This window comes from Haliotis rufescens, unplaced genomic scaffold (assembly GCF_023055435.1).
Source record: "Haliotis rufescens isolate VD_foot unplaced genomic scaffold, xgHalRufe1.0.p SCAF_16, whole genome shotgun sequence".
In the NCBI taxonomy this organism is placed as follows: domain Eukaryota; kingdom Metazoa; phylum Mollusca; class Gastropoda; order Lepetellida; family Haliotidae; genus Haliotis; species Haliotis rufescens.
This window is the reverse complement of record NW_025963846.1, coordinates 5,950,001-5,965,925: the sequence shown is the minus strand read 5'-3', so window position 1 is coordinate 5,965,925 and position 15,925 is coordinate 5,950,001. Positions and strand designations below refer to the sequence as shown.

The following is a 15,925-nucleotide window of genomic DNA, read 5'->3' as shown; positions in this document are numbered from 1 at the left end:
TGTCACCACAGGGTCGCCTGCATACCCATTGCTGGTCGTAGGAAATGCTTAAATTGCATCGGGTTTTCTGGCGCTTTGACTTGGCTGTCCGGAATACTGTAACGGACATTTAAGCGAGTTCGAAAGATGCTGAAAATGCAAAATGTGAGAGAATGTGAGAATCGCACCGAATATGAGGCTTGCTGTTTCACCATTCCTGTGGTCGTCGTGATATTGCTGAAATAATGTTCGAAGCGGCGTTACACCCAACTCACTCATGTAGTATCAGTGTTACAAGGTTATATATTATCAGTGTTACAACCTCAATTAATATCAGTGTTATATACTCATATACTATCAATGATATTATCTTGTTACCTTATATTGAGTGCACCATATCACCATATCGTTTGTAACGTCAAAGATTATTGCACTTAATATAGCAACGTCCATGCACGTGTGTGTGTGGCTGCTTGTACTAGTCCGGACTGATGCCGATTTATGGTACTAGCTCACTGAGATATCATGCCGCGGTGACAGGGTAACAACAAGTACCGCCTTTTAACGTCTTTTGGTATGACGCGGCAGGGGATCGAACCCCGGACCTTCCGCTCTCCAGGCGGACGCTCTACCACTTGACCACGGAAGCGGTCTAACATACTTTGGACAGCAAGTAATTCTGGAAATTAATTTAATGCGGAAGCAACCATAATTAATCATACAAGTTAAAGTAATGGCAGTGACTATGATGACGTCACTACGCATCCTTGCAGATCATAACAGGCACCGTAGCATGGTTCATGACGAAGTCGCACACGTGACCAATCGGAGTGCGTCTCTTGACGCCTCGACCACGTGAGCCAATGACGATAAAGCTGACACCACGTGACTCTGCCATTTCCACAATTGTTTGTCCCGGTGATATCCCGTTAACAGTAGTTACCTCCCCTTTGACCTGAAACAAAACTATATATGGAGCGATCGTGTTCATAATAATGATTGGCGGGTAGAGTTTATAAAGCAAGTCCCTACACTCGCTCTTACTAAGGCGAGGAAGGCCCAGCTACGTCCCATAGGCGAGCCAGAAACTTGTAATCGTGTGTTCGAATCCCGGTTCGCCCCGATTGTTTCAAGGATTTTTTTCACAATACCCCATGCTTGTGGGTTTCACAATTGTGCCAAACGTCTTACACCTGAATCACTAAGGGTTTTCGTCCCGCGCCAACCTGCCACGCTGTGATATAACTGCAATACTGTCAAAGCGGCGTTGAACCAAGCTCACCCAAACAGATTTTATTTTCATTATAAGCTTGACTACTCCAAAACGTCAGACTCTTGGGCTTACTATTGACGGCAACGATCAACACACGCACGCACGCACGCACGCACGCACGCATACACACACGCACGCACGCATACAAACACACACACACACACACACACATTTACATCAACTAGGAGACATAACGATTAACCTTTCAACACAAATCACAATGGCCGCCAGTTCACAACATAGACAAAATAATCCGACAAAGAGATAACTGGAAGTTTAAATGCTCAATAGCGTACAGTACATACACCCTGGGCACTCAAAAAGAACCCACTGGTCCGATGGTAGATGACCAGATGGTGGAAACACGAATACGTACATATACCTGACGCACAAGTGTCAAAACGTGTGGTGTCACCCTGGGCAAGTGACTCAGTTCAAATGTGCCTCTGTTCACCCAGCAGGGAATGGGTACCCGATATGTGAGGTGGATGTAAACACCTTCTAGCGCCCTTAGGCAGTTTGGGTTGTATACTCCCCAGAAGAAAACCGGATTTGAGCAGATACTAGTACCTGCGGTAATAGTGAGTGAGTGAGTATGGTTTTACGCCGCTTTTAGCAATATTCCAGCAATATCACGGCGGGGGACACCAGAAATGGGCTTCACACATTGTACCCATGTCGGGATTCGAACCCGGGTCTTCGGCGTGACGAGCGAACGCTTTAACCACTAGGCTACCCGACCGCCCCACCTGCGGTAATAATAATAATAATAATGATAATAATAATAATAATAATGAACATTTATGGACGTAACATAACACTTCATGTGGTCACTCGGGTACATTCAAACTTAGATAAGCTCGAAATACGGATATCTCGAGGTCTATTCGATATAATTCGACCTGTGGCATGGCAGATGTTACCTGGGTGGTCTCTATACGCTTGGTAAAACGATCCATCGTTTCTTGGATGCGTTTGTTCTCATCTTCAATAATCCCCCTGATACCTTCTGGGGTCTTATCTGGAACAAACACACCCAGGTTAGTGATGAGAATGGACATAAAAATAACTACATAGGGGAGAATACTGTCTTATCCTACCTTGTATGTTAAATACGACTTTTAAGTGAACGTCTATGTGACATCATCAGCTTCCATCACTATCTGACTCTCGAGGATTGGGAGATTGTAACACTGAACAATTCTTGGTGGTGTCATAACTATTGTTGAAGAGATGGAACTCGATGACCCGGCCAGATTCATGTGTAAAACAGACAAAGGAATAAGTTCGGGGAACATACTAGCAAAACTTTCATTGTTTATATATATATACATGTATTCACTCTACTGATTTCCGTATGAGTTTGGTGTTTGTGAATTCACAATCCTATTGTACATAGTCTATACTGAATATAAGCTACAATGCACTCTCCGACTATATTGGTGGAAATAAAGATAATTCGTTCGTTCGTTGGTTCGTTTGTTCGTTCGTTCGTTCGTTCGTTCGTTCGTTCGTTCGTTCGTTCACTGTGAGGGCATATGCCTTATCTGACATTACGTGTAAACTACTTTAAGTTTACCCTTCCAAGGCGTTGGTACAAATTGTCCTGTACCCAACAACAACGGTGTTCAACTGAAAAAACATATGCCCGCATTCTGTAAGCCCCTTACACCAAAGCGGCCTCGCCTCATGTATATTAACATTGACCTTACGCGAACGTGATGCACAAAGCCTGACCATACACACATCGTCATCCAGAGATAACCTGGCACTATGGCGACAAACAAACGCTTCACAGCCGTCTTCAGATTGTGCTAAATAAATCCGTTGTCGGATTATCCCTTGAGGAATACGGTTTGATGCACACGGTCACACAGATAAAACATCAACCGGTATCCTCTGTTGGGGGGGAGCACCTAGGGGGATTTTATGGCACTTCCTCGTGGCATGCACCTCTACGTGCATTAACGGAGTGGCACACGGCTGTCCCAGTACAGGGAGTGAGCGGGTGAATGTTGTGTTATGCCACAGGTAGTAATGTTTCAGCTATATTATGGCGACCTGTAAATACCCCTGTTAGTCCAGTCAAACTGACCACCCGGTTCCCAACCATTTCACTCAGCACTTAAGACAAACTTGAGGTTTTTATTCATCATCATCATCACCATCATCGTCGTCGTCGTCGTCGTCGTCGTCGTCATTGTTGCTGTTGTTGATAACGCCTGGGACCAAATATGTTCTTAATAACATAATGATGTTTTGATAATTACCGATGGCTTCATATTTCATAGATTTATCGCAGTAAGCACAATCTTATTATAGAAACTAGAACTATTTAAAATAAGCTCATTAAGTTCGAGCGAATTGGTCAGTGAAATAGTTACCTTCCTCTGCGATGGAGGATAATCGGTTGGCAATCTGCGGACACACCAGGCCAATCACCTCGTCACCGTCCCTGTACAGATTCGTCACGTACCCTGAAACGTACAAACACTCCTGTACACATTTGCGACATGCACAACACATGATATCTTTACATATTCCTTACCATTCCTAAATGCAACGTATTTCTAGATTCAACTCCGGAACAAAACATGCTGAAACATTTTCCACACAGATTGGTCATCTATTCGGAAACACAACCTATTTGTCATCTACCCGGAGATACAACCTATCTGTCATATACACGGAGACACAACCTATCTGTCATATACACGGAGACACAACCTATCTGTCATATACACGGAGACACAACCTATCTGTCATATACACGGAGACACAACCTATCTGTCATATACACGGAGACACAACCTATCTGTCATATACACGGAGACACAACCTATCTGTCATATACACGGAGACACAACCTATCTGTCATATACACGGAGACACAACCTATCTGTCATATACACGGAGACACAACCTATCTGTCATATACTCGGAGACACAACCTATCTGTCATATACACGGAGACACAACCTATCTGTCATATACACGGAGACACAACCTATCTGTCATATACACGGAGACACAACCTATCTGTCATATACACGGAGACACAACCTATCTGTCATATACACGGAGACACAACCTATCTGTCATATACACGGAGACACAACCTATCTGTCATATACACGGAGACACAACCTATCTGTCATATACACGGAGACACAACCTATGTCATATACACGGAGACACAACCTATCTGTCATATACACGGAGACACAACCTATCTGTCATATACACGGAGACACAACCTATCTGTCATATACACGGAGACACAACCTATCTGTCATATACACGGAGACACAACCTATCTGTCATATACACGGAGACACAACCTATCTGTCATATACACGGAGACACAACCTATCTGTCATATACACGGAGACACAACCTATCTGTCATATACACGGAATCACAACCTATCTGTCATATACACGGAGACACAACCTATCTGTCATATACACGGAGACACAACCTATCTGTCATATACACGGAGACACAACCTATCTGTCATATACACGGAGACACAACCTATCTGTCACATACACGGAATCACAACCTATCTGTCATATACACGGAGACACAACCTATCTGTCATATACACGGAGACACAACCTATCTGTCATATACACGGAGACACAACCTATCTGTCATATACACGGAGACACAACCTATCTGTCATATACACGGAGACACAACCTATCTGTCATATACACGGAGACACAACCTATCTGTCATATACACGGAGACACAACCTATCTGTCATATACACGGAGACACAACCTATCTGTCATATACACGGAGACACAACCTATCCGTCATATACACGGAGACACAACCTATCTGTCATATACACGGAGACACAACCTATCTGTCATATACACGGAGACACAACCTATCTGTCATATACACGGAGACACAACCTATCTGTCATATACACGGAATCACAACCCACCTGTTCATATCAATCATCTTCCCGGAAACACAGCCGATCTGTACACATTAGTCACCTTACCATAAAAACAACCTATCTGTGTATATCAATCACTTGGCCGGAAACACGTCACATCCGTCACTTGGCCGGAAACACACCATATCCGTCACCTACCCAGAAACACATCCTATCTGTCATATCCATCATGTGCATATTATTCACCTACCCGAAAACACAACATTTGCTTCACCTAACAACCAACCATTCTGTACATATTCGTCACCTACCTGAAAACACAACCTATATCTACATATTTCGTCACCTACTCCGAAACACGACTTATTTGCATATTCGTCACCTACTCGAAAACACAACATTTTCGTCACCTACCAAGAAACCAACCATTCTGTACATATCCGTCACCTACCAGAAAACACAACCTATATCTACATATTCGTCACCTACTCCGAAACACGACTTATTTGCATATTCGTCACCTACTCGAAAACACAACATTTTCATCACCTACCAAGAAACCAACCATTCTGTACATATTCTTCACCTACCAGAAAACACAACCTATATCTACATATTTCGTCACCTACTCCGAAACACGACTTATTTGCATATGAGTCACCTACCCGAAAACCCAACATTTTCGTCACCTACCAAGAAACCAACCATTCTGTACATATTCGTCACCTACCAGAAAACACAACCTATATCTACATATACGTCACCTACCCCGATACACGACTTATTTGCATATTCGTCACCTACCCGAAAACCAAACATATTCGTCACCTACTCAGAAACACGAAATATGCGTCACCTACACACAAGCACCACATATTCGACACCTTGACTGAATACACTACACATGTTACGTTTGACTGAATACACTACACTTGTTACGCTTGACTGAATACACTACACATGTTACGCTTGACTGAATACACTACACATGTTACGCCCCTGACTTGTATCAACACCTTGACTGAATACACTACACTTGTTACGTTTGACTGAATACACTACACTTGTTACGCTTGACTGAATACACTACACATGTTACGTTTGACTGAATGCACTACACATGTTACGCTTGACTGAATACACTACACATGTTACGCTTGACTGAATACACTACACATGTTACGCTTGACTGAATACACTACACATGTTACGCTTGACTGAATACACTACACATGTTACGCCACTGACTTGTATCAACACCGTGACGCATGAACAGATTTTGTTTACTTGATGTTTTATTTTATTACGTATTATGTTTTATTTACAGTCAGTCCCCGCTGTATTCCGCGATTCCGCGTTCACAGAATATTTTGCAGAAATGCCCACTCGGTGCAGAAATGTACCTAACCTGCAGAAATCACATTTTGTGCAGAATTTTGCATTTATCCGCCGCAGGATTCGTCATATACACTGCAGACATTTAAGACGTCGAACGGTGTTTTTAAACGTATAAATGGATATTGATTTCGTTTTGATGTGAAATTGACTTTTGTACTATTGCTCACCAAAATGCATGTCTTTATATTTACACCAGTGATCTCCAGATTCACTTCAATAAATTATTCTAGCCATGGATACGTTTATCATAAAAAAAATGTCACAAGTCAAACAGGCGCAAAACTAAGAAATTCACGAAAACTAAGCTGAAAAATTTGCAGAATTTTGTGTAGAATTATAAAAAAATTGGTTGCAGAATTTACCAAAATTGACGCAGAATTTTTATTTTTGGCCACGGAATAGATCGGGGACTGAACAGTTCAGCTCTAGATTAGATAACGCATGGTCACATTTCTTCACTGTCAACACGACGCAAAGTCAGGTTGCAGGCGGCCCACTATGGCGAATTCCCATCACCGATGCCATCACTCCTATGTGCTGCTGTATCTGTAAGGAGGGAACCATCTTGTAGACGGCTCAAGTGGGTAGCAGCAGATTATCTCCCTATGTTATGCCAGAACAGATGCCGTTTCTATGTCAACAGCAGCTCAACGCAGGACAGAGGTTGAGCAAGTCAGTACTGTTTGACGTCGCGATCGAAGTCAGCAATATTAGCGTTATATACCTGCGGCCTGTACTCAGCAATGTTACTTTAGAATGTACTTTAACTTTGCGTGAGTTCATTGGAGTATGAACCTTCATAAAGTGAGGGCCAAACTGCATGAACGTCGGAAGGTGATCTGTAGTCAGCTTGCGACGACGTTCATACAATGTTTGGCCCTCACTCTATAAAGGTTCATACTCCAATGAACTCACACAAAGTGCAAGTACATTCTTTTATTTTATATTTCTCAGCAATGTTACAGTTATATTACGGCGATCTGTAGTCAGCAATGTTACAGTTATATGACGGCTACCTATACTCAACAATGAAACAGTTATATACCGGCGGCCTGCAGTCAGCAATGTTTCAGTTATATGACGGCGGCCTATACTCAACAATGTAACAGTTATATACCGGCGGCCTGTAGCCTGCAATGTTACAGTAACTGTTATATACCGACGGACAGTAGTCAGCAATGTTACAGTTAAATGACGGCGGCCTATACTCAACAATGTTACAGTTAAATACCGGCGGCCTGTAGTCAGCAGTGTTACAGTTATATGACGGCGGCCTGTAGTCAGCAATGTAACAGTTATATGACGGCGGCCTGTAGTCAGCAATGTTACAGGTATATGACAAATATATGTAGTCAGCAAGGTTACAGTTATATGTCGGCGATCTGTAGTCAGCAATGTTATATTCATATGACGGCGATCTGCAGTCAGCAATGTTACAGTTATATGACGGCTATCTCTAGTCAGCAATGTTGCAGTTATATGACGGCGGCCTATACTCAACAATGTTACAGTTAAATGACGGTGGCCTGTAGTCAGCAATGTTACAGTTATATGACGGCGGCCTATACTCAACAATGTTACAGTTATATGACGGCGGCCTGTAGTCAGCAATGTTACAGGTATATGACATCGATCTGTACTCAGCAATGTTACAGTTATATGACGGCGATCTGTAGTCAGCAAGGTTACAGTTATATGACGGCGGCCTGTAGTCAACAATGTTTCAGTTATATGACGACGGCCTATACTCAACAATGTTACAGTTATATACCGGCGGCCTGTAGTCAACAATGTTTCAGTTATATGACGACGGCCTATACTCAACAATGTTACAGTTATATACCGACGGCTTGTAGTCAGCAATGGTACAGTTATATGACGGCGATCTATATTCAGCAATGTTACAGTTATATACCGACGGCTTGTAGTCAGCAATGGTACAGTTATATGACGGCGATCTATATTCAGCAATGTTACAGTTATATACCGACGGCTTGTAGTCAGCAATGGTACATTTATACCGATGATTGCCAGAAGAATAATACTGTGGTTCACATTCTCATCCTAACTGCTATTTGAATCCTGTCATTATATCAAGTATAACGATCATGAAAATTGCCTTTCACCAGCTGCAATAACCACAAGTTAATCAATCAGTCAACATAACAGTCATATCACAGTTATGAATGAGTCGATATTGAAAATGAGCCCCATCATTAATGTAACAGGTTGTTGCGATTTTCAATATGTGAAGGATAATGAAATAAAATTTCTCACTGTAGTATAATGAATATTTGTATTAGCTCCGCAGTGTAGTTTCAACAATATCTAGCAGCAGTGTAATTTCAATAATATCTAGAAGCAATGTAAATTTAATAATATCTAGAAGCAATGCACATCTAATAATATCTAGAAGCAATGTAAATTTAATAATATCCAGAAGCAATGCACATCTGAAAATATCTAGAGGCAATGTAAATTTAATAATATCTAGAAGCAATGTAAATGACAGTATTCAATTCAATTCTTTATTATATGAAAGGCCACAGGCCTATATACAACGGAGTTACATAACATATTTTATAAGATACAAAGTCAAGGTAACAATTCACTTCGTAACAATAACGCATGATGTATGTACTAAGCCAGTTGATGTTGTATTAGAGGATCCTTGAAGGACAGTCATGAAGACAATCTTGTAGCATTAAATTGAGATTAAGACCACCGCGGTAAGTACTTGTTTCTTAGATTTGCGTATATAGGGCAAATAAACATAAAATGGTATTCCTCTTCGACGAACAATGTCACAGAATGGGCATAACCTTAGGGATTTCTCAACAGATGAACATTTTCCTGTGTTTATTTTTAGACCATTCAGGCCAAGTCCAAAACGAATAATGATGTTTCGACAATTCCTGTACCGTAAGTTTGATAAATAGGATTCTGGTTCAAGCAATGACTTGAACCTACGAAAGGTATCATATCTTGAACTTTCGTAAATATTTGAAAGCCATTTCTGATGAAACATGGCACGCATGCGAACGTGCTCAAAGAAAACATTTGCATTACTAATTGTGTGAGACAGCCAAATGAAACCACAGCCATATGCAAAAAGCAGTGTACGTATACAAGAAGCCCATGTGTTTTTCCATGATCAAGCTGTATAACACGACTTGACAGACGCAAAGTTTGTCTTTGGATTTAACGGCTTACGAGTTTGTATCATGTCGTCACGAACATTGGAATCTGTCGATTTCTTTAAAATAATTTACTTCAAGGAATAATGGCATTGTAAGGGGTCGATGGACTGAATGTCTGTGTCAATTCTCTCCTTCACTTACAGAGTTAACCAAAGCGGCCTTGAGGGTCGGGCCAAAACATACTCCATGTCCAACAACCGCCATGTTGCAGGTACTAAACCGCCGGTAAAAAGAAAGTATACATGTTTGATGGTGGCTAGAAATGAAACAAGCAAGAAATGGTTATTCGATTGGGATGAATTTCATTCGGGTATAATAGTTGTGTGTTTTGAACCTAACGTTTCGGCGACTGTTTTAAGCCTAGTATCGTTTTGATAACGTGTATAATTGTTTTGGTCAAATATCATAATTATATGCAAATGTATCGTTTGCCTGGCAGCTTGTTTGCGTTCTTCATATTCAGCGTTTCACGCCACCTTTAGAGTACAAAGGGACATGGGTAGCCCAGTCGTCTAAGGCGCAGCATTTCGCTGTGCGGTGTTACGTCCCTTGGGCACACCAGAAATCCATCATCGTGGGTTCGAATCCTGGTTCATCCATTATGTTTTTACATTTGTCAGAACCATACCCGTGCTCGTGGGTTTTACCAAGGTGGTAAACGTCTGAGACGCGCATCAGTTTAGCCTTTCCTCCCACATTAATCTGACACGCCGTCATATAACTTTAATGCTGTTCAAAGCAGAGTTCAACCTCACTCACTCAGAGGACAATATATTGACCTGTCTCCCTACGTTAATTTGTTGTTGTTTTTTTACCTTATCAAACCATATTTTCCGTCACGGCATTCAGAATTGTTTTAATTTGCTGCCTGGCAACATCTACTTGCACAAAAGTCCCTGATTTACAAAAACTTTGCATTGTTTTCAAATTTCAAGTTTGTTTTTAAAACCATAACCATAGGTGAACTGGTCGACATGGGGTGAGTGAGTTTGGTTTTACGCCGCTTTTAGCAATATTCCAGCAATATCGGGGGGGGGGGGGGGGGGGGGGGGGGGGGGGGTCACCAGAAATGGGCTTCACACATTGTACCCACGTCGGGAATCGAACCCGGGTCTTCGGCGTGACGAGCGAACGCTTTAACCACTAGGCTACCCGACCGCCCGGTCGACATGGAAATATAATTAATGCTTATTTCTAACTTCTCTCCAAACCGGGTCCAGTAATAAAATTGAAATGGAACAAGCGAGCCCTTTCTCAAATGAAGATGAATTTCTTCCTTTCCAAAACGGCCACCTGTTGTGAAGTGTTTCCACAAAAATGGCTATTATTCCACATTTCTGAAATTTAGTTTGAGAGTAGTGCAACAGAACAGTTCTACAACCTTGAAAGACACAACAAGTCTGGTGTGGTTGTCGTGGAGATACAGCTGCTGGGTTTGAGATATGCAGATAGCAAACGCAGATTAGAAATGCAAATGGACCCCATATCAACACTACATGTATGTTGAAATGAAATTAACAGCTTTCAAATCTACTGGCACGTACGTTCGACATTTGAAGACTGAACAAAGCAGATTAATTGATAAATGAGCCTGCAGCTGACTGATCTGACCTTTCACAAGGTCAGAGCTTGTTTTCAATGTTTAGACAGCAATGGCCCTTAATTCCCCCCAACCCTGCGATGGGGGAGGTTTACATAGTTATTCCCAAACCGGCTGCAACCATGACCGAGAACTACCGACTGCAAGCTGATTAAGTGATATGCAGTTCTAAAGGCTTTTGTTCAGTGGAGACTTTCTGCATATATGTATATAGTTCCCTTCCTCAGATGAAGGGGCGGTCGGGTAGCCTAGTGGTTAAAGCGTTCGCTCGTCCCGCCGAAGACCCGGCATGGGTACATTGTGTGTAGCCCATTTCTGGTGTCCCCCGCCGTGATATTGCTGGAATATTGCTAAAAGCGGCGTAAAACCATACTCACTCACTCACTCACTCCTCAGATGAAGACCCAAGTGTAGGAGTTACTACATCACATACATATATATCAAGATGCTCTGTGAAACATTGAGGTCTTGCCAAGCAATTTAGTGGCTGACAGTCGAGAAAAACCTCTCGACGTCGAGTACGGTGACATGCAATCGTCGAGGAGAGACATCGTTAACACCCGATCCTTAATGTAGTAGGATCCTACAGGTATGGTGATTACTGGGACATACCTCCCCCTCCCTTCCCTAACTCCAAGTCCAGACAATAGCTTTAAGTACGTTAGTGTGCGCTGCGTCCTCTATGCGTGCAGGATCACAAATTCGCCCCGTTTCTGACTGAACTCTATCTGCATGCTCGCCTGCACAGGTATTGAACATGTTCTATTCCTATGGTTGCTTAGTAACGATAATACCCCGTGATCACAGGGGAACAGTTATCGCTCCGCTCATGGATCGGCTGCCTCACGTGTGTTGAATGTACTTTTTACTTTAGGTAAAATTTATCATAACATTCCAGAATTTCAATTTTATTGAAAATGTTCGCATTCATCTGGTGTCATCACATATTTTCAGTGGTCCATTCGTATAATTTTCACAGCTATTTGCCTTCTGCTCCAAGTGGATTGGCTGTGAAGATTGCGATTTTCAGTATTGTTGATCGATTTTGTCTGTTATTCTCTCATTTCAGGATTCTTGATCGATTTTAGTCTGTTATTCTCTCATCTCAGGATTCTTGATCGATATTAGTCTGTTATTCTCTCATTTCAGGATTGTTGATCGATTTTAGTTTGTTATTCTCTCATCTCAGGATTGATCGATTTTAGTCTGTTATTCTCTCATTTCAGGATTCTTGATCGATTTTAGTCTGTTATTCTCTCATCTCAGGATTCTTGATCGATTTTAGTCTGTTATTCTCTCATTTCAGGATTCTTGATCGATATTAGTCTGTTATTCTCTCATTTCAGGATTGTTGATCGATTTTAGTTTGTTATTCTCTCATCTCAGGATTGATCGATTTTAGTCTGTTATTCTCTCATTTCAGGATTCTTGATCGATTTTAGTCTGTTATTCTCTCATCTCAGGATTCTTGATCGATTTTAGTCTGTTATTCTCTCATTTCAGGATTCTTGATCGATATTAGTCTGTTATTCTCTCATTTCAGGATTGTTGATCGATTTTAGTTTGTTATTCTCTCATCTCAGGATTGATCGATTTTAGTCTGTTATTCTCTCATTTCAGGATTGTTGATCGATTTTAGTCTGTTATTCTCTCATCTCAGGATTCTTGATCGATTTTAGTCTGTTATCCTCTCCTCTCGGGATTGTTGATCGATTTTAGTCTGTTATTCTCTCATCTCAGGATTGTTGATCGATTTTAGTCTGTAATTCTCTCCTCTCGGGATTGTTGATCGATTTTAGTCTGTTATTCTCTCATTTCAGGATTCTTGATCGATTTTAGTCTCTTATTCTCTCATTTCAGGATTCTTGATCAATTTTAGTCTCTTATTCTCTCATCTCAGGATTGTTGATCGAATTTAGTCAGCTCTCTGTTATTCTCTCCTCTCGGGATTGTTGATCGATTTTGGTCTGTTATTCTCTCATTTCAGGATTCTTGATCGATTTTAGTCTGTTATCCGAGGGCCCTAATCGCTCACACGAGGACGTTCACACACATAGAAAATAGGTATTTCTCCCAGTTGAAGGCGGATATGGTCAACTTGACATTATAACGAGTAAAAAATATCCTGAACACCATACCGACCGGAGAATAGTGACCTTGTTGTGGCTTTTACACGCACGCACGTACGCGCGCACATGCACACACGATTACTCATGATCATATATGCACGAATAAACACAATGAGTAGGTATGCAGATGTTAGAATGAACACTCCAACCCAAGACCAGTTGATTTCGAGCCGGGTTAATTTATGCAGATGTTATTCACAAGTGTCCTGGAATACGTTGTGAATGCAGCCACGGGTTTTACAGTGCAGATGTTACACTAGACATTAATAGCACACAATGCCGTTGTTACTTAACGTAATCAACCCAGCATTGCCCCTGCTCTGTTCCATATTGCTAATATAATCACTGTTGCCTTACTATGTTGGCAACCTTCATCCCTCTACGCTCCGTCATTGTGTTATATAACAAGAACGAATGAGCAAGGGAATGAGTTTGTCGAGAGCTGTGTAAATGGTCATATTTACATATTGCTGCAGCCTCGGGACATTAACTGCTACACTCAACCATATAATCGCAAAGGCCATAGAAATGAAACAATTGTCTCACATTGTGTCCACGCACATAAGCAGGGCTGTACTCGCACCACCAGATGCGAGCTTGACTGTGCCAGGGCTAGGTTTTATAAAGCGACAATGGTGTTACGATCAGTTTGTGTACGGGGCCCCAGAACACTTGACCCAAGCTGACCCCTGACAATGATCGAATAATCTGACGCAGGCAGGACTATGCTCCATCCATCATTACACAATCGGGACTATGCTCCATCCATCATTACACAATCGGGATTATGCTCTATGCACCATGACACAATCGGGACTATGCTCCATCCACCATTACACAATCGGGATTATGCTCTATGCACCATGACACAATCGGGACTATGCTCCATCCACCATGACACAATCGGGACTATGCTCCATCCATCATGACACAATCGGGATTATGCTCCATCCACCATTACACAACCGGGACTATGCTCCATTCACCATGACACAATCGGGACTATGCTCCATCCATCATGACACAATCGGGACTATGCTCTGTGCACCATGACACAATCGGGACCATGCTCTGTGCACCATGACAAAATCGGGACTATGCTCCATCCATCATTACACAATCGGGACTATGCTCCATCCACCATTACACAATCGGGATTATGCTCCATCCACCATGACACAATCGGGACTATGCTCCATCCACCATTACACAATCGGGACTATGCTCCATCCACCATGACACAATCGGGACTATGCTCCATCCACCATGACACAATCGGGATTATGCTCTATGCACCATGACACAATCGGGACTATGCTCCATCCACCATGACACAATCGGGTCCATGCTCTGTGCACCATGACAAAATCGGGAACATGCTCCATCCACCATGACACAATCGGGATTATGCTCTGTGCACCATGACAAAATCGGGAACATGCTCCATCCACCATGACACAATCGGGACCATGCACTGTGCACCATGACACATTGGGGACTATGTTCCATCCACCATGACACAATCGGGACTATGCTCTGTGCACCATGACACAATCGGGATCATGCACCATGACACAAGCGGGACTATGCTCCATCCACCATGACACAATCGGGACCATGCACGGTCCACCATGACACAATCGGGACTATGCTCCATCCACCATGACACAATCGGGACCATGCACGGTCCACCATGACACTCGTGACCATGCTCAGTCCACCATGACACAATCGGGATTATGCCCGAACCACCATGACACAAGCGGGACTTTGCTCGCTCCACCATGACAAAAGTCAGCCTATGCTCGGTCCACCATGACAGAAGCTGGACTATGCTCGCTCCACCATGACGGAAGTCAGACTATGCTCGGTCCACCATGACACAAGTCAGACTAAGCTCGGTCCACCATGACACAAGCGGGACTATTCACGGTCCCCAATGACAAAATAGGGACTATGCTCGGTTTACCATGGCACAATTGGGATTATATTCGGTCCACCATGACACAATCGGGACTATGTTCGGTCCTTTATGACATAAGCCAGACTATGTTCGGGTCACCATGACACAATCGGGATTATGCTCGATCAATCACGTCACAAGTGGGACAATGTTCGGGTCACTATGACACAATCGGGATTATGCTCGATACACCATGCCACATTAGGACTATGCCCGGTCCAACGTGACACAAGTGGGACTTTGCTCGATCTGTCATGCCACAATCGGCACTGTGCTCAGATCACTTGACGCAAGCAGTTCTATATTCAGATCATGTGTGTCAATTTCTGTTAACAGAAATGTTGCACAATACATATGGGTCAATCCTTACAACAAAACATGTACATTACACGTGTCAAATTGAAACAAGACAACTGCAAATTCGTTAATTCTGACCACAACAGACAGCTGATGGGTCATCAGTGAAA

The 15,925-nt window shown here is 42.4% G+C and overlaps 1 protein-coding gene across 1 annotated transcript in view; it reads right to left on the bottom strand.

The window, feature by feature from the left end:
• Positions 1-656: 656 nt before the first annotated feature.
• Positions 657-15,925, bottom strand: part of LOC124120698 (uncharacterized protein C167.05-like) — a 15,693-nt gene continuing 424 nt past the window's right edge. The window contains exons 2-4 of the mRNA XM_046483576.2: positions 3,637-3,729; positions 2,176-2,273; positions 657-934 (exon numbers count right to left, since the gene is read on the bottom strand). Coding sequence (XP_046339532.1) covers positions 737-934; positions 2,176-2,273; positions 3,637-3,729 — 389 coding nt within the window. The 3' untranslated portion in view covers positions 657-736. The remainder of the gene's footprint in view (positions 935-2,175; positions 2,274-3,636; positions 3,730-15,925) is intronic.